A 22,633-nucleotide genomic window follows, 5' to 3' on the forward strand; every position below is an offset into this window, starting at 1 on the left:
GACTTCAGGAACCGTGCGGAGATAAAAAAATTTATAAACTTGTGTTCTCCACTAATATACTCCCTGGTCTCATCCTTCAAGAGAACAACATTCACTTTAACTACTCTTCCCTTTTATATACTTACAGAAGCTTTTGCTATCCTTTTTTATATTTTGTGCTAGTTTTAATTTACCTTTGATCATGTTATTACTTTTTAGTAACCCTTTTTTGCTCTTTATAAGTTGCTGGGCCAAAATCCGCGAGTTCCCTCCCTAACAGCATTGTGGGTCAACCTACAGAACATGGACTGCAGCAGTTCAAGAAGGCAGCTCACCACCACCTTCTCAAGGGCAACTAGGGATGGGCAATAAATGCTGGCCAGTCCCACAAATGAATTTAAAAAAAAACACCATCCCTCTCCCTGGGATTAAACCTGTCACATTTGATCACATGGTGAGTTTCCAAACTAATCTTCATGCCATTACTGACGAACGCCTATTCCCAGTTCCGCAACATTGCCTGACTTCACCCTGTCTCTGCTCATCTGCTGCTGAAATCTACACTTATACCTTCATTACCTCCAGATTTGATTATTCCAGTGCACTCTCGCCTGATCTCCCACATTATACCCTCCATAAACGTTAAGTGATCCAAAATCCTGCTTCACCTGTCATAACTTACAGCATGTCCCCTTCTCCGATTACCCTGTGCTCGCTGACCTACATTGAGTAAAATTGATTAAAATCTTGATTTTGCAAGTATCATCTTTAATTTCAAATCTCTCCGTGGCCTTGCCCCTGCCTATCTCTATAATTTCCTCCAGCCCCACAACCCTTCGAGGTATTTGCACTTCTCTAATTCTAGCCTCTTGAGCATCCCATTTTTAATTGCTTCATCAGTCCAGAGTTGTGCCGGTTAGATGGATTGGCCATGCTAAATTGCCCCTTTAGTGTTAGGGAATTAGTAGGGTAAATACGTGTGGTTAGGGGGATAGGATGTGGGTGGGATTGTCAGTGCAGGCTCAGTGGGCCACATGGTCTCTTTCTGCACTATAGGGATTCTATGACTGATGACGATTCATTCAGTTGCCTAGACTCTTAGCTCTAGAATTCCCTCCTTAAACCTCTTTGCCCGCCTGTATTGTTTGCCTTCTTTAAGACACTCCTTAAAACATACTTCTTTGACCAAGCTTTGGTTATCTGAACTAATGTAGAGTCATAGAGGTTTACTGCATGGAAACAGGCCCTTCAGCCCAAGTTGTCCATGTCGCCTTTTTTTTAAACCATTAAGCTAGTCCCTATTGCTTGTGTTTGGCCCATATCCTTTTATACCCATCTTACCCATGTAACTGTCTAAATGCTTTTAAAAAGACAAAATTGTACCTGCCTCTAATACTATCTCTGGCAGCTTGTTCCAGACACTGACCACCCTCTGTGAAAAAAATTGTCCCACTGGACCCTTCTGTATCTCTCCCCTTTCACCTTAAACCTATGTCCTCTAGTTTCAGACTCCCCTCCCTTTGGGAAAAGATGTTCACTATCGAGCTGATCTATGCCCCTCGTTATTTTGTAGACCTCTATAAGATTACCCCTCAGCCTCCTATGCTCCAGAGGAAAGAAGTCCCAGTACATCCAGCCTCTCCTTAAAACTCAAACCTTCAAATCCCAGTAGCATCCTGGTAAATCTTTTCTGCACTCTTTTTAGTTTCCCTATGTGGCTCAGTGTTGTATTTTGTTTTATAATGCTCCTATGAAATTTGGGACATTTTATTTCATAAAAGACAGCATATAAATGTAAGTTGTTGTTGTATTTCAGAGCTGGAGAGTTCCGCCTGATGTCTAAGCCAATATTTTTCCCTCAGTCAACACGCAAAAAGACAGAATGGCTAGTCATTATAACATTATCAATTGTAGAAACTTACTGTGTGCAAATTGCAATTCATAGAAGTGTTTAATTGTCTGTGAAGTGATGAAAGGCATGATGTAAATGAAAGTTGGAACTTGGAATCCCTGCAGTGTTGAAAGGGGCCATTCTGCCCATCGACTCTGCACCAACTCTCCGAAAGAGCATCCCCCCCCCTCCTCAAGGCTAACCACCTAACCTACGCAATTTGGGACATTAAGGGAAAACTTAGCATGCCCAATACATCTAAATTGTACATCTTTAGAGTTTGGGAGGAAACCGGAGGACCTGAAGGAAACTCACACAGACACAGGGAGAATGTGCAAACTCCACACAGACAATCAGCCAAGGCTGGAATTGAACCCGGGTCCCTGACACAATGAGGCAGTAGTGCTAACCACTGTGCCACCGTGCTGCCCTAATTCTTTCTTCCTTCTTTATTCTGCATGTACTAATTTTACATCTGACCTGGGAAATGCTTCTTGTTGACGCTAAGGGCAGAATTTTACCAGCACACCTGCCCGAGGTTTGTATGATCCTACCTGAGGCCAACAGAGAGTGCTGTTCTCCAAGCCTCGCCCACCCCCGGAATTGGGGCATGGGTGCCAGCAAAATTCCGGCCTAAATGTCTGAGTTGAAAAATGTCTTATTGCCTTGCTCCTTAACACAAAATAAACAAAGAAATGGGTTGTTCAAATACCCAAGCTTGATTGGCTTCTGTTGAATTGCTTTCTGTGTTTTGCCTTTGCAGATTGTGCAATAAGCCCTGATGGGGAAACAGGCTATGTGACAGCAGCCCTGGGGAACACATGGAGCCATAGTGTCAATACCAGGCTTATCATGCAGTATCTGGACTACCACAGCAGACAGGTGAGCTTTGCAGCAGCTGAGAACTAGGGTGACGGTGGAGGAAGCAAAGCCTGTTGTCATTGTGGGTCACCACAAGCTTCAAGAACTCAACCACAGGGGGAGATAGGTGGGCACAGTGCAGAGAGCTGTCAGGAGTCAGAGCGGAGAAAAGTGCTCGGGTGCAGATCGAGATAAGCTGTAAGGATGTACTACTTACTTCTCAATCAGACTGAGTTCCTGTTTATCCACCAATTTTGCAACTCACAAAGACATTAATCAGGTGTAAATAATGTCACAAACCCAGAAAGACAGCTTCTATCTTTAAAGGCATTGCATTCTACAATAACAATCTGTACATGCCTGATCTCAGGCTAGCAGTCTTATACATTTCAGATTATAAAGAGGGGACTTGGCAAATCATACATGTGCTAACTCTAGAATCAAAACTACATTGATCAAAACTTACCTCTGAGTCAAAAGATCATGGGTTCAAGCTCCACTCCAGAGTTTGAGCACATAATCACAGAATCTCTCGAGGTGCTTATCGAGTGAGTGCTGCACAGCGGGAAGTGCCATCTTTCAGATGGGATGTTAGACCAAGGCCCTTTCTGCCCCCTCAGTTAAAAACTGAGACATGAAAATATTTCAAACAACAATGGAGTTCTCTCTAATGTCTTGGCGAATATTTATTCTTCATCAGCACTATGAAACAGATTAACTGGTCATTATCACATTGCCTTTGTGGGATCTTGCTCTGCAAATCCACTGCTGTGTTCACTACACTACTCCAGTGACTGGATTTCAGTTGTTTTATTTTGCCTCTAAAGTGCTTTGAGGTTTCCTGAGGTCATGAAAGGTGCTACAGAAATGCAAATCTTTTCTTCCATTTTGCTTTTGGTATTTTAGTTCCTTTCAGCAGAAAAATGTAATTGAATTATTTGGCCATTTGAATTAAGTGACTTGAATTTAGAGAAACTGGATGTGGTAATGTCCCATTTCCAAATACCCTTTAATATATTTACTCCAGTGTTTATAATGGCCATTTATTTGACATGTATCAGCTATGGCACAGTGTATAGCACTTAAGTGAGAGGTGGTGGCGTAGTGGTATTATCACTAGAAATCCAGAGACCAGGGTCATACTCTGGGGACCAGGGTTCGAATCTCACCACAGCAGATGATGAAATTTGAATTCAGTAAAAACCTGGAATTAAAGGTCTAATGGTGAAATGGCAATTAGGAAAAAGTCTCTCAGTCAGAAGGTTTAAGTTCTACTCTGAACACTTGAGCTTATAAACAAAATGACACTCCCAACAGTGAGGAAGTGCTAAACTGTTAGAGATGCCATCTTTCAGATGGGACTTTAAAGCAAGGCTCCACCTGGCCTCTCAGAGATGTAAAAGAGCTAGTGGCACTATTTGAAAAACAGTGGGGGTGTTTTCCTGTGTTATCCTCTGCTTAGAGGTTTGTCATGCAGATGAAGTATCGGTTGGGAAACATTTAGGGATATATGGAAAAGGTCAAGGAACAACCCAGAGTAGGAGGAGGGCCAACGTCAGCGGGATGAGATCGGATCTGTCCCAAGTAAATTACAATCAGATTTTGGAAGGAAAACTGTAACAAAACAGTGGGCTGCCAAGAGGAAGTGGTTTGGGTACAATCAAGGTACACCCACATGAGGGGGAGGAAAGTAGGACAAAGTCATAGAGGAAAAGTCATAGATAAAGAGTAAGATGAAGCAGAAAGAGAGTGTGTATGACAGTATCAGCTTGATAATACAAGTCTGAGTATAAAAAGTTTGGGGGGGTGGCGCGGGGAGTGTAAAAAATAAATTAGGGGAGGTGATGGCCTAGTGGCATTATCGCTAGACACTTATTTTTCGAACCCCGCCACAGCAGCTGGTGGAATTTGAATTCAATATAAGATAGGTGGAATTAAGAATCTACTGATAACCATGAAACCATTGTTGGAAAAACCCAGCTGGTTCACTAATGTCCTTTAGGGAAGGAAATTTGCTGTCCTTATCTGGTCTGCCCTACATGTGACTCCAGAGCCACAGCAATGTGCTTGACTCTCAACTGCCCTCCAAGGACAATTAGAGATAGGTAATAAATGTTGGTCAGCTAGTGACACCCATGTCCCATGAATGAATAAAAAAAAGAAATGAGGAGCAAAGAGAATTTTAGAAGAGGCTGACAGCTAACATAAAACAAACTTTATTGGTCTTCTTTAGAGATTACAAAGTAAAAGAGTAGGAAACCGAGGGGTGGGGTCCATTAAGGAATAAATAAGGGAACTTCATGGAGGCAGGGGGCATGGCTGAGATACTAATTGAACACTTTGCATCAATCTTTACCAAGGGAGAAAACACTCAAAGTGAAGGAACAGGCAGCTGAAACATGGGATGGGCTAAATATTGATGAAGAGAAGATATTTAAAGGCATCAACATAATGATAAGTCATGAAAATCAGATGGGATACATCCAAGGATACTGATGGAAGTAAGGGCAGACACATAATCTTGCAATCCTCAATTCAGAGATGGTGCCAGAAAACTGGAGAATTATAGATTTGACACCCTTGTACAACAATGGCTAGGAGAATAAGTCCTGTAATTACAGGCCAATCAATTTAAACTCAATGAAGGGAAAGCTTTTAGAAACAATAATCCAAGCCAAAATTAACAATCACTTGAACAAGTGTGCATCAATGAAGGAAAACTGGGCACATCATGTTTAACTAACCTGATTGAGTTTTTTGATGAGGCAGCAGGGAAGGTTGATGAGGATAAAACAAGTGATAATACACTTCATCAAACACCTTTTCAAAGCCCAAGACACTACATTGAAGCTAGTGGAATAATAGTGAGAGTGGTTGCATGGATATGAAGTTAGCTGAGTGGCAGGAAGCAGAGAGTAGTGGTGAAAAGGTTGTGCCTGGACTTGGAGAAGGTATACTTGATTAATGTGTGTACAGGGAACAATTTAAACATTTGTCGATGGCACAAGGATGTATTGTGAACTGAAGGGAAGATAGTGAAAGTCTTCAGGACAGATTGGTAGAATGGGTAGATACCTGGCATTTAATGTAGAGAAGTGTGCAGCAATTGCTGTTTGTGGGAAAAACAAAGAGAAAAACAAAATAAAGGGCGCAGTTCAAAAGGGAGTGTAGGAACAGAGAGATCTTTATATGTTCACAATTTGTTGGGGTTGCAGGGTAGATTGAGGAAGTGATGAAAAAGGAACACCACCTTTATAAATAGAAGCTTAGAATACAAAAGCAAGGGTGTTATGATGAATCTATTTAAAAACATTGGTTCGGCCTCAATTTCAGGGCACCACACTTTTGTGAGGATTTGAAGCCTTTAGAGAGAGTGTAGAAAAGATTCAGGAGTTCCAGAGATGAGGGACTTCAGTTATGTGGATAGATTGAAGAAGCTGAGGATGTTCTCATTGGAGAAGAAAAGATTGAGAGGAATTTTCATAGAGGTGTTTAAATCATGGTGCATCTAAACAGAATAGATAAGGAGAAACTGTTCCCACTGGTAGAAGGATTGGGAACTTAAGGAGACTGATTTAGGGTGATTGCCAAAAGAATCAATGGGAACGTGAGGTAGAGATTTTTTATACAGCGAGCAGTTAGGGTTAGGGTTACAGATTACACTACCTGAGTTTGGGTTGGAGAAAATTTCAGTCATGGCTTTCAAAAGGGAATTGGGTAATTATCTGAAGAGTGCAAATTTCCAGTTCTATGAGGAAGGAAGTGGAATTGACTGAGTTGCTCTTGCAGAGAGCCAACACAGACAAGACAGCTGATGGGCTCCTCCTGTGCTGTAATCATGCTATGAGTCTAGGGTCTTGATTGTAGTGGTCACCATTGCATATGTCCTCAGAGCTGTTGCTAGATCCATGGTAGACTTCATTGTTGTCATATGGTCTGTTGTGCACACTACTGGTACAATTTTTCACTCAAGCTGGACTCTGCCGCGCTATGTCACTAATGTTTATACTGAAGCTTGATGATCTACAGGTATTGTCTTGTAAATGTCGGGCCACATGAGGTCACAGAACCTTTTTCCTTTGGAGTTATTCAGCCACAAAGCAGTTCTTCACAAACCTGCAGCTAATAGTGTGATCTTCGGGCAGAATGATATCTCAGACCAGAATGTTTATTGATGCCATTATGCCATTCAGTAAATTGAAGGCCATCCAGTTCTAATGATAAGATGTACAGCAAACAGAATCTATACAAAAAGAGACCCTATGAACTGCAGGAAACAGTATGTATGACCGGAGCCACAGTAATCCACATTTTCAAACAAAAGCAAGGGGACTTCTCCAGTAATAAGCAGTTCAGTGAGTGAATGATAGTTAAATAAATCATGTACATAAAATCAATTCTGATCACTTGTAGAGTGCAGTTTCCAGACATGGTTAGCAAGAGTTGCTAGGATAACCCAGTCACCTCCATTCCGGCAGGGATTTGTGCGACATTATGCCGAAATTCCTTGCCGCTAAATGGGAAAAGATCCCAGGTCAAGGTGTTTGCTGCACAGAGGACTTTCCCACATTGTTAAAGCAAAGATAACCCTAGAAATTGGCAGCAGTGTTTGTGCGAATCACATGGGCCAAGTGTCCCACTTGTTGTAATTCTAACATTGATGGCATCCTTGCCAATGATCCAAGCTTGAGATTGTCACAGTTCAACTAGAATTTACAGTAGCTTTTTCCACATCATCTAAAATAATGGCGTTCATTGCACGCACACCATGGGGTTTCAGATAAATTACTGGATTTTGAGAGATAAGATCACTATTTACGAAGTGAAGCAGTCATAAGAACATAAGAACTAGGAGCAGGAGTAGGCCATCTGACCCCTCGAGCTTGCTCCACCATTCAATAAGATCACGGCTGATCTTTTCGTGGACTCAGCTCCACTTACCCTCTGAGTGAAAAAAAATGCCCCTCTGGACTCTTTGTGTCTCTCCCCTCTCACCATAACCCTTAATTCCTTTACTGATCGATCTATCCTTGCCTTAAAAACATTCAATGAGGTGGCCTCAACTACATCACTGGGCAGGGAATTCCACAGACTCGCAACTCTTTGGGTGAAGAAGTTCCTCCTCAACTCAGTCCTAAATCTGCTCCCCCTTATTTTGAGGCCATGCCCCCTAGTTCCAGTTTCACCTGCCAGTGGATACAACCTCCCTGTTTCTATTTTATCTATTCCCCTCATACTTTTATATGTTTCTATAAGATCTTCCCTTATTTTTCTGAATTCCAATGAGTATAGACCCAGTCTACTCAGTCTCTCCTCACAAACCAACCTTCAAAATTCTGGAGTCAACTTCTCAACAATCAGCTCTCTCCAGTGCACAACAGAGCTGCTACACATTGTGTAATTGAGAGAGCGGTATGAGATTTAATTAATCATAGACCAATTCACATCTCATTGGCCTCCAGAAAATTAGTTTCTAATTATTATTGTCAAAGAAAGCCAGGCTGACCTCCAAATGCTAAGATTGATTCATCTTCAACTAACCTGAGTATAATATGTTGATTGAGGCTTGAAGAGGAAGAGTGCATATTGCACACAGCTACACACACTGCTCAGTGATAAACTTCCTCCTATCTGACTGGAATACACTGCACCAGGCATCCACCAGCATAACCTAAGTTGCTACTTTTTGCCTCTTGGGTGATGATGCACACTGGCAGGCTGTAGTACTGGGGCAATTGCAGCTGATCCTTCTTACACAGAAATAGCAGTGGGATGATGACCAGATCATCTGTTTTTAGTGACATTGATTGAAAGTTAGATATTCACAGTGAGAAGATGTCCCCTGTTCTTTTTTTAAGGCACAAAAGAGGTTTACCAGGATATTACCTGGTCTGGAGGGTATTAGCTATGAGGAGAGATTTTCACAGTAACTTCGTTGCAGTGTGAATATAAGCCTACTTGTGACCAATAAATGAACCTTATTTATTTTGTTTTTAGTTTGGAGAATCTCGGTTTGTTCTCACTGGAACGATGGAGGTTGAGGGGTGGCCTTTACAAGATTATGAGTAGCATGGACAGAGTGGATAGTCAGATGCTCTTTCTAGGATAGAAAAGTCAAGTACTAGGGTATGTAGGAAAAGTTTTTAGAGGAGATGTGTGAGGCTAACTTTTTTACACACACGCAGTGGTGAATGCCTGGAGCATGCTGTCCGGGGAGGTGGTGGAGCAGATATGGTAGCAGGATTTAAGGGGCATCTAGGCGAGTACATAAATGTGATGGGAATGGAGGGAAATGTAAGTTTAGTTTTAGTTTAGGCAGGCATCATGATTGGCGCAGGCTTGGAGGGCTGAAGGGCCTGTTCCTATGCTGCACTTTACTTTGTTCTTTGTTCCTTCTTTGTGCTTTTCTAAAATAGCACAATGGAATCTTTTCTCTCCACCTGCGAGACTCAGACTTCAGTTTAACATCTCATCTGAAGGACAGCACCTTGTTCCTTCTGTACTACACTGGATTGTTATCTTAGATTCTGTCAACTCTCTGGAATATGACTTAACCCCACAACCCTCTGATTCAGAGGTGTGGGTGCTATTGCTTTCTGGGCGACGGGAGATTTTAGGAAATAGAAAGTGGCTAGGGAGTGCTCTTTAGTTATTTACTGCAGTTACAGAGGTGCTCTCTGCTTGTGATCTCTGTGTTTGTGCAGTGGAGCTTTGTAATGAGCCCACATTGCTGGTAAGTGCATTTACTAGATGTAATTTCATACTTGCGGCCTTTTCTGATTTGCAGACAATATAGTGTACTACAAAGTGTTTTGTTTTAACTTCTTTGTCTGAGAGCAGTGCCACGGGAAATGAGTTATAATCGATGTAATTTTATACCAAAGTGCTCCGGGGGAAAGATCCCAGGCAAGGAGCAAATTGCACTCTAATCTGCTAAAGAATGCAAACTGTAGTCTGAGTTATACCAAGATGTTACTTAACTCAAGGGAACAAAAAGAAGGAAAAAAAGGGAACACTGAGAGACATAGAGGGAAATGGAAAGAGAAAGTATAAATGCTGCAGATCTGAAATAAAAACCGATCCTGCTAAAAATAAACAGGCAACGTATTGACATCTCAAAGGAAACATGTGGGATGGGACAGACCTCTGGATTACAGACCCTAACTGCTTCACTACTGTGTGCTAATGTAGTGCTCATGTTACTGGACAAATAATCTGGAGAACATAAATTCAGATCCCCACCCCATGACAGTTTGAGAATTTGAACCCATTTTTTAAAATTCTGCACGTGAAAAGGTGTTATCTGTGAAAGTGACTGTCATTTTCTTAAAAAATTAGTAATGCCTTTGTGAAGGAACTGGCTGTCCTTACTGAGTCTGGCCTATAGATGATTCCTATTCCACACTAACCTCTTAATGGCCCTCCGGCTGGTCCAGCAAACCACTCGGGTGAATCAATCAACTACCATTAGTTTGGGAAGAAGCCCCATGAGAATGGGGAATTTGGCACTCAGCCATAACCCCATTCACTGCAACAGAATGGAGAATCCCAGCCACAGGCAAGATCAGATAACTCTGGCCAATATCTCCTTATGTGATTGAGTGTCCTATTTTGTTTTATACTTCCACTGTGAAATACATTGGGACTTTGGGTGGCACGGCAGTACAGTGGTTAGCACTGCTGCCTCACAGTGCCAGGGACCTGGGTTTGATTCCTGGCTTGGGTCACTGTCTGGAGTTTGTACGTTCACCTCCTGTCTGCATGGGTTTCCTCTGGGTGCTCCAGTTTCCTCCCATACTCCAAAGATATGTGGATTAGGTCGATTGACCATGCTAAATTGCCCCTTAGTGTCAGGGGGATTAGCAGGGTAAATAGTGGGTTTATGGGAATAGGGCCTGGGTGAGATTGTTGTCGGTGCAGACTCGATGGGCCAAATGACCTCCTCCTGTACAGCAGGGATTCTTTGATTCAATGTTTAAAGTGCAAGTCTGCTGTGTTATAAAAGCTCCTGAACAAAACAGAAGATGGGGAAAGTTCAAATATTTATACTTCTCTCCCAAGAGAATGGCAGCATCTTGTATCCAAGGCCAATCCAGATATGGTCAGGTTGATGAGCTGAAAAATCACCAGAATTTCTAGGGCAGCTACAGAAGTTCTCACAAAGTGCAGGAATACAATCAACCACACTCTAGGAACCAAAATATTTCCTTCCGAAGTTGGAGTCAGGAAATGCAACTGTTGCTTAAGTGCTCAGATTGTTAAAGATGTTTGCAATTAGATATGCTGCAGCAAGGAAACCACAGCATCTAACTCTACCTTTACAAAATCACACAAAGTTGTTTTTGCCTCCGCTACCTGGTTGGTTGATGGCTGTCATTTCCATTTTGGGAGATTTTGCTACATGAAAGGTGCCGACTAAGTGCAGTCTGTTTTTCTGATGAACCTCATGTACCTTCCTGAACCTGACTCTGATCAAATATTCACTGTCACCAAGATTGCAGAGGCTTCTGAAACTGATCCAAAACAAGGTGAGATGGTGACATGAACATGCTCCTTAATAACAGTGGTCTCACTTCTGATGAGCTATAAGTCAGACCAAAGGATGGAAGATGCTGCTCGTATTTAAAAACACAAGTAATCTCCTGCTTCGGAGACTTGAGCACACCATCTACGATGACACTCAATGCAGTGGTAAGGGAATGCTACATTGGGCTCAATAAAATGGGAGGGGGTTGGGGGGGGTGCGGCGGTGGTGGCAGCTGACAGCACGGCCATAACATGCTGCAGGGAAGCTAAACAAGAGACTTTCTGCTCCTCACTGAAGAGGAAGTCCTACTGCCTCAAGCTGATGGCCACAACCGCTACCATCTAGAAGGAAAAGGGCAGCAGATACCTGGGAACACCACCACATGGAAGTCCCTCATCATGTCATTCACCATTCTTTCACTATTGCTGGGTCAAAATCCTGGAATGCCCTCCCGAATAGCACTCTGGTTGTACCTACACCTGAGGGACCGCAGCAGTTCAAGAAGGCAGCTCACCACCACCTTCTCAAAGGCTGGGCAGTAAATGCTGACCCAGCTATTGATGCCCACATCCCGTGAATGAATAAAACAAGAAAGAAAAATTTGGATTGGCCAGCAACTCCATCAGTCCCAGCTGTGCCAAAAGTGTTTCAATGGCACCTGCCGAGGTGCATGCGATGGTGGAAGAAGGTCCATGGATCAGAGCAAGTAAGTCTTGGGTCTTGGACAGGGAGAGTTTGGATAGATCTGGGCGGGATGGGGGGGATTGGGTATAAAGCTGCGGGAGGGTAAGAAGGAATGGGAGGTTCAAACTTGGGGGGGGCGCTGCCCTGCAGTTGGCAAAGAGCATCACCCAAACAGTGAACCGCCCCTGCCTTTCTCCTGCTCTTTAAAGAACTTTTAAGAAAAATTGATCAGCCTGCTTCCGCTTAGCTGCCCACGCCATGGCATGGACAGTATTATCAGCTTCACTTGGCTTGGTCTTCAAAACCTCCTTCCCATAGTCAACGAAAGGCTGAGCCAGCACCTTGGTGGCAATGACTACTAATACTAAGAGAAGGCTCCCAAGATATGGAAAATGGCCCACATTTTCCTGCATGTCGATGTTGATTTAATTGATGGAGAGAGGAATTTTGCTGTGGGAGCTGGTTGGAAGAGGACCTTAGTTTTCGAGGCATTTAATGAAAGGCCATTTCTTCATATACTGTGTCACCTTTGGAACAAAGATTGGGGGAGTTCTCCATATTGCCCTGGCCAACTTTTATCACACAATCAACACCTTAAGAAAAGATTATCTGGCTGTAATCACATTGCTGTTGATGGGAGTTTGCTGGGAACAAATTGGTTGCTGAATTTTCTACATTATGTCAGCGACTCAATTCAGAAGTGCTTCATTGGCATTTTGGGATGTCTTGAAGTGATGGAAGCATGACCTTACATGTAAGTCCATTCTTGCAGAGCTAGTTGCTTCTAGGGCTCATTTCGTTGAACTGGTCCTTAAGTCAGAGTCCCATTCAGAGCAAAACAGCAGCCATCATTCCCTATTATTAAGGCAATCAAGAGATGCTTGAATAATTATATACTAATATTTGAACTGTCAAAATCAAAAGGTCCCAGATACAATTCCTAGCCTGTAGTGAGCTCGTTGCAATTAGTCTTCCTGCCCTGAGTTAGGGAGGACAAAATCAGGGTTCCTATGAATGTGGGCTGAGGGCAAGAATGACCATAACTGTATTGACCCAATTGCTGAATGGCCAGTTAACCCAACCCATCAATGGAGAGGCAATACTGGAATTTACATAGGTTTTTCCCATATTCCCTGTTGATGAGGAAAGCAGCATATCAATCAAATGATAAAACCTCATTTGTTTAGATCATATGTTCGAACAGAAATGTTGAGAGATGTCATAGAACATTGGTATTTACTTACAATGTATATGATTAGAAAGCTTAAGGAATCTCTTGTTCCTGCTGAAGTGTCAGTCCTCCCTCCAGCCCTCTACTGAGGGGTGATGTCAGGAAGCACACAAAAGGTTGGTGGAAATCTGAAACTCTGTCTCCTCAAAAATTTTTTGAGAGGGTAGGGGTCGATTAAAATCCTTAAAACTGATATTGATAGACTTTTAGAATCATACAGTGCACAAGAGGCCCTTCGGCCCATTGATCTGCACCAATACGCAAGAAACACCTGAACTAATTCCATCTTCCAGCACTTGGCCCATAGCCTTAAATGTTATGATGTGCCAGGTACAGATCCAGGTATTTTTTTTAAAGGATGAGGCAATTCATCTCTACCACCCTCCCTGACAGCACATTCCAGACCATCACCACTCTCTGGGGAAAAATGTTCTTCCTCATATCACCTCTTAACCTCCTGACCCTCACCTTGAACCCACATCCCCTAGTGACCGACTCTTCAACTTAGCTGCTCCTTATCCGCCCTGTCCATGTCCCTCATAATCTTGTACACCTCGATCAGGTTGCCCCTCAGTCTTCTCTGCTCCAACGAAAACAAGCCAAGCCTAGCCAACCTCTCTTCATAACTTAAGCGTTCCATCCCAGGAAGCATCCTGGTGAATCTCTTCTGCACTCCCTCCAGTGCAAAGACAAAGTTGTTAAGGGTTAAGTAAATAATGTGGATTATTGTGTTAAGGTACCAAATCACCCATGTTCTAACTGAATGATGGAATAGATCCCTGGGGCTGAATGGCCACCTCTTTTATCTGTGTTAAATCTTCAAATGATAGTCTCTTGTAAGTCCCCCTTCTTACGGAGTCCAATTCATGATATAGTATTGGTGCTGTCGCAGAATTTCTGGACACTTGGATTTTATTCCTTTAACCCTCTTTCAAAAGCAGTTTCTACAAGGATTTTTAGTAAGGACCTACTTTGCCATGTTTACAGGTCACTCACAATTAGCTGATGAGTTGTTGCTTGGCTGCCTGAATCACAGGAAGTCATAAAACAATGGACATTATTTCGGGAGACCAAATTGATCTGTCAGGCCAGTTGTAAAACACATTACTGGTCAAAACATCTTAAACACACCATCTCTATCAAAGAAAGCTTTTGTCTCTGTTAATCCTCAATCAACGAGAATCCACCCAACCCTGGGATTGACTAGCTCAGATCATCATCATTAAACTTGGGAAAGGAACGTGTGTTTCATGTAAAATCAAAGTAAAATACCATGAATGTTGGAAATCTGAAATTAAAAAAAACAAAATGCTGGAAATAGTCAGCAAGTCAGACGGCTTCTGTGGAGAGAGAACCAGTCTTAATGGGTGGAATTCTCTGATCTCATCCATTCCCACGCTGCAGCCAGTGAGATTAGAGAATTTGGCGCTCAGCCAAAACTCTATTCACTGCAGCGGCACTGGAGAATCCCAGCTGTGGACAAGGTTGGACGTTTTCAGCAAAGGTTTCAGCTTGATGACCTTTCACCAGAACTGGAAGAAGTTGGAGATTTAACAGGCACGGCTGCTAGAAAAGGTGTAATAGAGTTGGAGGAGAGGGTGATGGAAAGAAAGGGGAGAAAGAACAGAAGGAAAGTCTGCGATAAGTTGGAAGGCAGAATTGATTAAAAGACAAAAGGGATAACTGTGCAAGGCAAAAAGGGATGCAAGCGGGGTAAGTAAAGAAACAGAAGGTAGGACTAGAAGAGCTGTAAATTGCTACAGTAGAATAATCCAGGGGATGAAACTGAAAAGGGAGAAGGCTCCCTTGAATCTGGCAACGGAAAGAGTGGACCCCACAAGGGTGCAGACCATCCCACTGGATATGTACCAATTGGAGAATCTTCACTGGAAGAACCAATCCATATTTCCTCACTCCCAGTGACACTGGTGCAGTCATCCTCCAATACCAGCGTAAGAACAGACACCATTGCTGAAGAAGGTCATGCAGCCCTCGAGTCTGCTCCACCGTTCAATAATTTCAGTGCCAATCTTCCATCTCAGTATCAAATACTGGGGTCAAGTCCATCCAGTAGCCCTTTTAAAGCCTTTCTCTCTCACTGTCTCTCTCTCTCTCACTCTTTCTCTTTCTAATGTACTGTCTTCTACCCACTCTGGGTGGCTTTGGGTGAGAGAAGTTGATGTTTAAAAAAGTTGCTGTTGTTCTGTTGCTGGTTGTTGTGCAGGTGATAGGAGGATTGAAGTGGAAGTTGCTGTTGCTGCTTCTGACCTCCATCACACTTGCTCTCTCTATATCTCTCTCTGTATGCGTGTGCATACAAGTTAACCAGCATCTCGTTTTTCCTGCTGTCAGTATCACAGACACACACATTGAAAAAGAACTGGCTTGTTACAATAACTCATGTTTAGTTTGCTTAAATCAGGGTAGGTGAAGATTTGGGACCACAATGGGTATAAGGGCTTTTAGGTGGGTAAATAAAATTGTGAAAGAACAAGTTCCAAATGGCAGGACTTTGCTGTGTAAGTATTTATTTCCCTAGGTGAGAACATAATGCATTGAAGGTGACTGAAGAGAGGTCTTGTGGTAGTTGCCCTTTCTCTGGGTTGGAAGTTCTGGCTTCAGGACTTGATAGTGTGGAAGGTGCGTCTGCCCTGGAACCGTATAGGTTGATTATCAGCCTGTAAATCCTTCCAGTAAGCCTGATGGCAGGCAGTAAGAATGGGAGAGTTCCCTGTTCAGCTATACTGCAGAAGACAACAGCAAGACTTTGCCAGGCATAATCATAAACAAATCTAATTAACTTCCAAGGTTGCCAACTTAAGACATGGCAGCAGAAGAAGGAGAAGGAGACAGGTAACTGAAACATCTGGAGCTCTTTCCCAAAAGGCTATGAAACAAGTGGAAACCTCAAGAGTGAGTTGATAGATTTTTGATACAGAAAGATACCTAGTGATTTGGAGGCTGGAAAATGGAGTTGAGGTAGAGGTCAACCATAATTTGAGTGAATGCCAGAAAAGAGCTGAGGGGCTGAATGGCCTCCTTCTGTTCCTTAGGCTCTTATTCTTAAAAATCCGGTAAGACACTGAAAACCTACAACTGTGTACTTTTCCTCATCAGAGCTTATATGTGCTGAAAATATCTATAGTCTTGCCCATGATTGTGAACATTGCAACAACCCATAATCCTGCATGCTGTAGATCATAGAATCCTACACCTTTATAGCGCAGAGGTAAGTTGGCTCACCATGTCTTGTTCAAGCTGTTTGCTGCAGCAATCCAAAACTAACCTGGTTCTCCCCACAGCCATCCCTCCTTCTCTGCTTCAAGTACTGATCCATTCTTCCCTCAAAAATGCTTTGAGCCCTGCTTCAGCACCACTTGGAGCATATGTATGTGATGTAGAATTTATCGGGATTGTTTTGAGAGGAGTCTTATTGGAACCTTAACTCAGTTTCTCTCCAGGTGTTGCCAGACCAGCTGAGTTTTTCCAGCACTTCCTGTTCTTATTCCAGATCTCCAGCATCTGTAGTTTTTTTATTGTGGTATTTGCGGGTGTTGTATTCACTCACTGCTACTCTGGATCCAGATATAGAACAAAGAACAACACAGCACAGGAAACAGGCCGTTTGGCCCTACAAGCCTGCGCCACCCATTTTAACACTCAGTGAGTGCTTTATTCCAATCCTCCTTCTACCTACGACTTTTGTCTGCATCTCGTGGACTCCGCAATAAAGGGGTGCAAATTTAGAGAATTATATGTGCGCCAGATTAAGGGAGATCCAATTTAGGGACAATTTATAGCGTGGAAGATGCGTCTGTCCTGTGGCTACGTAGGTTGAGTAAACCTGATGGCAGGCAGTAAGAATGGGAGAGTTCCCTGGCCAGCTATACTGCAGAAGATAACAGCAAGACTTTGCCAAGCATGTATTATATAATCTGCCATATCTTCGACAATTTAAAAAAAATCCAGAAATCGAAAACACAATAAAGGATAACCTGCAGCAATTTCAAAGAAGGAAGTTCATGCTTGACTAATCTTATTGAAGTATTTAAATAAATAATAGAAAGGGTGGACAAGATTAATGCATGTGTAAATATATTTGGATTTTCAAAAGAGTTTAGATAAGGTACAGTGTAATGAATTGCTGCTTCCAAAGCCTCCCTCTCATGTTATAAAAGTCCCAGGGGCCTCTGGAGCACTGAATATTTTTTCTATGTAATGATTAGAAATACAATTAATCACATATATTTATGGTTGGTTGTTCTACTTAACATGAAACTTGTTACTGGTGCTGAACAACAGTTCCATCCAGATGTGGAGGTATCGCCGACATGTATATGCATGTATCGTGGTCAGTGTTCATCCTAGCTCCATACTTTGTTTGCATTGATGCCCTTGCTTAAAATGCAGCTTTGCATAAGTAGGTTGTACTAAATGGGAACAACACTTGCACTACTATAGAAGAAGCAGTGGTGCATTCATTGGGGAATTCACTCTGGGTAGCCCTCCCAGTCTCCAGGATCTGGAACCCTCACCATCTCCAATATCCAGGGCCCTCTCTGTTTCCAGTATCCAGAGCCCACTCTATCTCCCATAGAAAGCCAGTTGATGAAGGATAGAACTAGAGCCAATCTTTACACGCTTTTATAAGCATTTATATATAGGGACATGGTGAATCAGACTACCCTTTGTAAGGTGCAGGTGTCCAGGTAAGTTCGCAAATATCATTTGTATCCTACATAACAATACGCAATAATAGTGCTATGCAATGGCTGCACTCCAGACACCTTCCCTGTCAAAAGAAGTGTCAAGCAAGGGTGTGTTATTGTACCTACACTATTCTCAATCGTTCTTGCAGCAGTTCTGTGATACCCAGTCAGTATTCAGGCTTGTGCTGATAAGTGGCATAAGAGCATAAGAAATGGGTGCAGGTATAGAGTATATGGCCTGTCAAGCTTACTCCACCATTCAATGCAATTCAGACTGATCTGCTTCTACTCAGCTTTCCCATTCACTTCCCATAGCTCTCCCCTGAAAGTCCCAAAACCTGTCTATCTTAAGCTTAATTATATTAAATGGTGGAGCATCTGTAACCTCTAGGAGAGAGAATCCCAAAAATTCACAACTCTTTGACTGATGTTTCTCCTCATCTCAGTTTTAAATGTATGCCCCCTTTTCCTGAGACTTTGCCACCCTATCATAAATCCTTCAAACAGAGGAAACAACCTCTCAGTGTCTACCCTGTCAAGGCCCTTCAGAATCTTGTAGGTTTCAAAGAGATTATCTCATTCTTCTAAACTTCAGAAAGTATAGGCCCAATTTACTCAGCCTGTCAAGTGAGGTCTCTAATTGTTTCAAGAACACGACCATCATCCCAGTACCAAAGAAAAGCCAAGCATTGTGCCTTAATGACTATCGTCCAGTGACATCCATCATTATTCAGTGCATCAAAAGGTTAGTCGTGGCACAAGTCAATTCCTGCCTTTCAAATTGCCTGGATCCACTACAGTTTGCCTATCGCCACAACAGGTCCACAGCAGATGCCATCTCCCTGATCCGACACTCAATCTTGTAACACTTAGGTAACAAAGACACCAATGTCAAACTCCTATTTATTGACTACAGTTCAGCCTTTAACCACTATTATTTCTACGAGACTCATCTCCAAACTTCATGGCCTGCAACTGGATTCTAGCCTTTTTAACCCACAGACTGCAGTCAGTAAGGATAGGCAACAACACTTCCTCCACGATCATCCTCAACACCGGTTCCCTGCAAGGCTTGTTCACAGCCCCTTAATATATTCTTTATGCACCTATCATTGTGTGGTCAAATTTCCCTCCAACTCAATTTTCAAGTTTGCTGATGACGTAGTGGACTAGATCTCAAACAATGACAAGACACAGTACAGGAAAGGGATAGAGAATCTGGTGAACTGGCACGATGAAATGTCAGTGTCAATGAAACAAAGGAGATAGTCATCAACTTCAGGAAACGTAGTGGAGAACATCAGTGGGGGCAAAGTAGAAATGGTTGAAAGCTTTTAGTTTCTAGGTGATAAGATCACCAGCAACCTGTCCTGTTCCTTCCCTGCCAACACTATAGTTAAGAAAGCCCACCAATGCCTCTACTTTCTCAGCAGACTAAGGAAATTTGGCTTGTCCATTATAATTCTCACCAACTTCTACAGATGCACCATGAAAAGCATTCTTTCTGGTTGTATCACAGCTCGGTATGGCTCAAAGACCGCAAGAAACCAAAGGGTTGTAAATGAAGCCCAATCCATGACTCAAATCAACCTCCCATCCATTGACACTGTCTACACTTCTTGCTGCCTCGGAAAAGCAACCAGTGTAATCAAGGACCCCAGGCACCCCAGACGTACTTTCTCCCACCTTCTTCCGTTGGGAAAAAGATACAAAAGTCTCAAATCACGTACCAACTGACTCAAAAACATCTTCCCTGCTGCCATCAGATTTTTGAATGGACCTACCTCGCATTAAGTTGATCTTTCCTTACAGCCTAGCTATGACTGCAACACTGTATTCTGCACTCTCTCTTATTCTTCCCTATATGCGGTATGCCTTGTCTGTATAGTGTACGGGAAACAATATTTTTCACTGTACGAATGCATGTGACAATAATAAATCAAATCAAATCAAAAATAATACTTGCACACCATCACTGAATCCCCCACCATCAATATCCTGGGGGGGGTTACCATTGACTGGAAACATAATTGAACTAGGCATAAAAATACTGTGATATAAGAAAAGGTCAGAACTTTACTTTCTGAGTCTGCAAAGGCACAAGTCAGGGTGTGATGGAAGATTCTTCACTTGCCTCGATGGGTATTGCTAACAAGACCAGAATTTATTGTCCCTCCCTAATCGCTCTTAAGAGCTATGCATAATTCTGTTTGCTATATTATAAAGAGGATATAGAGACACTGGAGAAGCTGCATAAGAATAAAGGGTATTAGCAAAGCTGAGCCATTATACCTACTGGAAAAGATTGAACAGGACACAAAGGAGAAGTCTGAGGTGGATGCCTGACAACTATTTGAGATTATAGAAGAGTTTGATAGAATAAATATAGAAAATATGTTTCCACCTGCAAAGGAGGCCAGAATTCAGGGATTTGAAGTTTACAATGAGTTGTGGAATTCAGATCATTTGTGTAAATTTTTTAGTTGTTATTACACTGCTGTTTGTGGGAGTTTGCTGTGCATACATTTACTGCTGTGTCCTAGATTACAACAGCAACTACACTTAAAAGCACTTCATTGGTTGTAAAATACTTTGGAATGTCTTGATGTCATAAAAGGTGCTATATAAATGTATGTCTTTCACTCTGTAACTGAGGAACAGAGGGAGTCCTAACAAGACCTTGGTCTAGCTGATTCTCTGCACGGCTTCAGATAACACTACAGCATTCCAGAAATGGAAGTTCTGATAAAGGCATTCCTCATCTCTATGTAGCATTCCTGTGTCCCGCAGCTGGTTCACTCCAACAGCATACAGATCCCAATCCAAGCATAACATCTCCAAGCAGACTTGTGCCTGTGTTTGTAGCTCTGCATTTTGTCATTCATACCAAACTCTGACCCTCATATTTATGCACAAGTCGGAACTGTACACTGTGCTGTTCCAAATTCTTTCAGATGCCTGCATGCATTGCTATCTGGGAGATAGATGTCAGTCCAAAATTACTCATGCAAGATCTTTTTAAGCTATTATTTTTATTAGACTTTTTTTTACATCAGCTAGACTAATGTATCATCTCATTTTTCTAATCTCCAGAAAGCATAGGCCCAATTTACTCAGTCTGTGAAGTAATATTTGCAACACACAAGCACACGAGTGCCATCACTGAATCTCCCATCCTCAACACCCTGGCAGTTACCATTAACTAGAAACGTAATTGAACGAGGCATAAAAATACTGTGGCTATAAGAGGTCAGAACATTATTTTCTGACTCTGCAAAGCCTTTTCACTGCTGAAAGTGCAGTTTTTTGAATGAGATGTTGAGGGTATACCTGCTGCCTCGGATCTCATTCTCTGCAGTGTTTGGCATTGGAAATTCAAATTTGCCATGCCTCAATTCTCTTTACGCATTGTGCATTTCTTCCAATTTTTTTCTCTTACTTTCAATTTCTTTCAGATGAGATGTTAAACTGTCTGTCCTCTCTGATGTGTTACAACTCAGACAGCCAGGTGAGGAAAACTAGAACTGGAGCTAGTCTTTGTACACAACTTATTGAACATACAGAGACATACATTGAATATCACACACCTCCAAACCTAACAACCACAGTTTCAGCTCAGTGGCTATATATGTCTAAAAGCTGTGGCCATTTAAATTACTGTGGCTGCAAGAACAGATCAGTTACTAGAAATCCTGCAGCGTGTAAGTCACTTGACTCCCCTAAACCCCTCCACTATCCACAAAGCAAAAGTCAGGATGTGATGGAATATCCTGCACTTGCTTGGATGAGTACAGCTCCAGCAACAGTCAGGAAGCTTGACACCATCCAGGACAAAGCAACCCGCTTGATTGGCACCTCATCCACCACCTTAAACATTCATAAGAATTAGGAGTAGGGAAAAAGCCATCTGGCTCTTCGAGCCTGCTTCACCATTCAATAGATGGCTGATCTTTTCGTGGACTCGGCTTCACTTACCCGCCCGCTGACTATAACCCTTAATTCCTTTACAGTTCAAAAATTTATCTATCCTTGCCTTAAAAACATTCAATGAGGTAGCCTCAACTGCTTCACTAGGCAGGGAATTCCACAGATTCACAACCATTTGGGTGAAGAAGTTCCTCTCAACCTAGTCCTAAATCTGCTTCCCCTTAATTTGAGGCTACACCCCCTAGTTCGAGTTTCACCTGCCAGTGGAAGCAACTTCCCTGCCTCTGTCTTATCTATTCCTTTCATATTATATGTTTCTGTAAGATCTCCCCTCATTCCTCTGAATTCCAATGAGTATAGCCCCACTCTACTCAGTCTCCCCTCATAAGCCAACCCTCTCAACTCTGGAATCAATCTAGTGAATCTCCTCTGCACCCCCTCCAGTGCCAGTTTATCCTTTCTCAAGTAAGAAGAACAAAACTGTACACAGTACTCCACGTGTGGCCTCCCCAGCACCTTATACAGCTGCAACATAATCTCGCTGTTTTTAAACTCCATCCCTCTAGAATAAACGACAAAATTCCATTTGCCTTCTTAATTACCTGCTGCACCTGCAAACCAACTCTTTAGATTCCTGCGCAAGGACACCCAGATCCCTCTGAACAGCAGCATGCTGCAATTTTTTACTATTTAAATAATAGTCCATTTTGCTGTTATTCCTACCAAAATGGATGACCTCGCATTTACCAACATTGCACTCCATCTGTAAGACCTTTGCCCACTCACTTATCTATCTATATAGCTTTATAGACTTTCAGCATCCT

The 22,633-nt window shown here is 42.4% G+C and overlaps 1 protein-coding gene across 3 annotated transcripts in view; it reads left to right on the forward strand.

Moving 5' to 3' along the window:
- The window catches only part of rad51b (RAD51 paralog B), a 465,368-nt gene that overhangs the window by 324,784 nt on the left and 117,951 nt on the right, over nt 1-22,633 (forward strand). For all 3 annotated transcript variants that reach the window (XM_080203004.1, XM_080203005.1, XM_080203006.1), the window contains exon 9: nt 2,634-2,752. In XM_080203004.1, the coding sequence (XP_080059130.1) occupies nt 2,634-2,752 (119 nt within the window). The remainder of the gene's footprint in view (nt 1-2,633; nt 2,753-22,633) is intronic.

The sequence above is a fragment of the Carcharhinus amblyrhynchos genome, chromosome 14 (assembly GCF_965287045.1).
Source record: "Carcharhinus amblyrhynchos chromosome 14, sCarAmb.v2.hapA, whole genome shotgun sequence".
NCBI classification, from domain to species: Eukaryota; Metazoa; Chordata; class Chondrichthyes; order Carcharhiniformes; family Carcharhinidae; genus Carcharhinus; species Carcharhinus amblyrhynchos.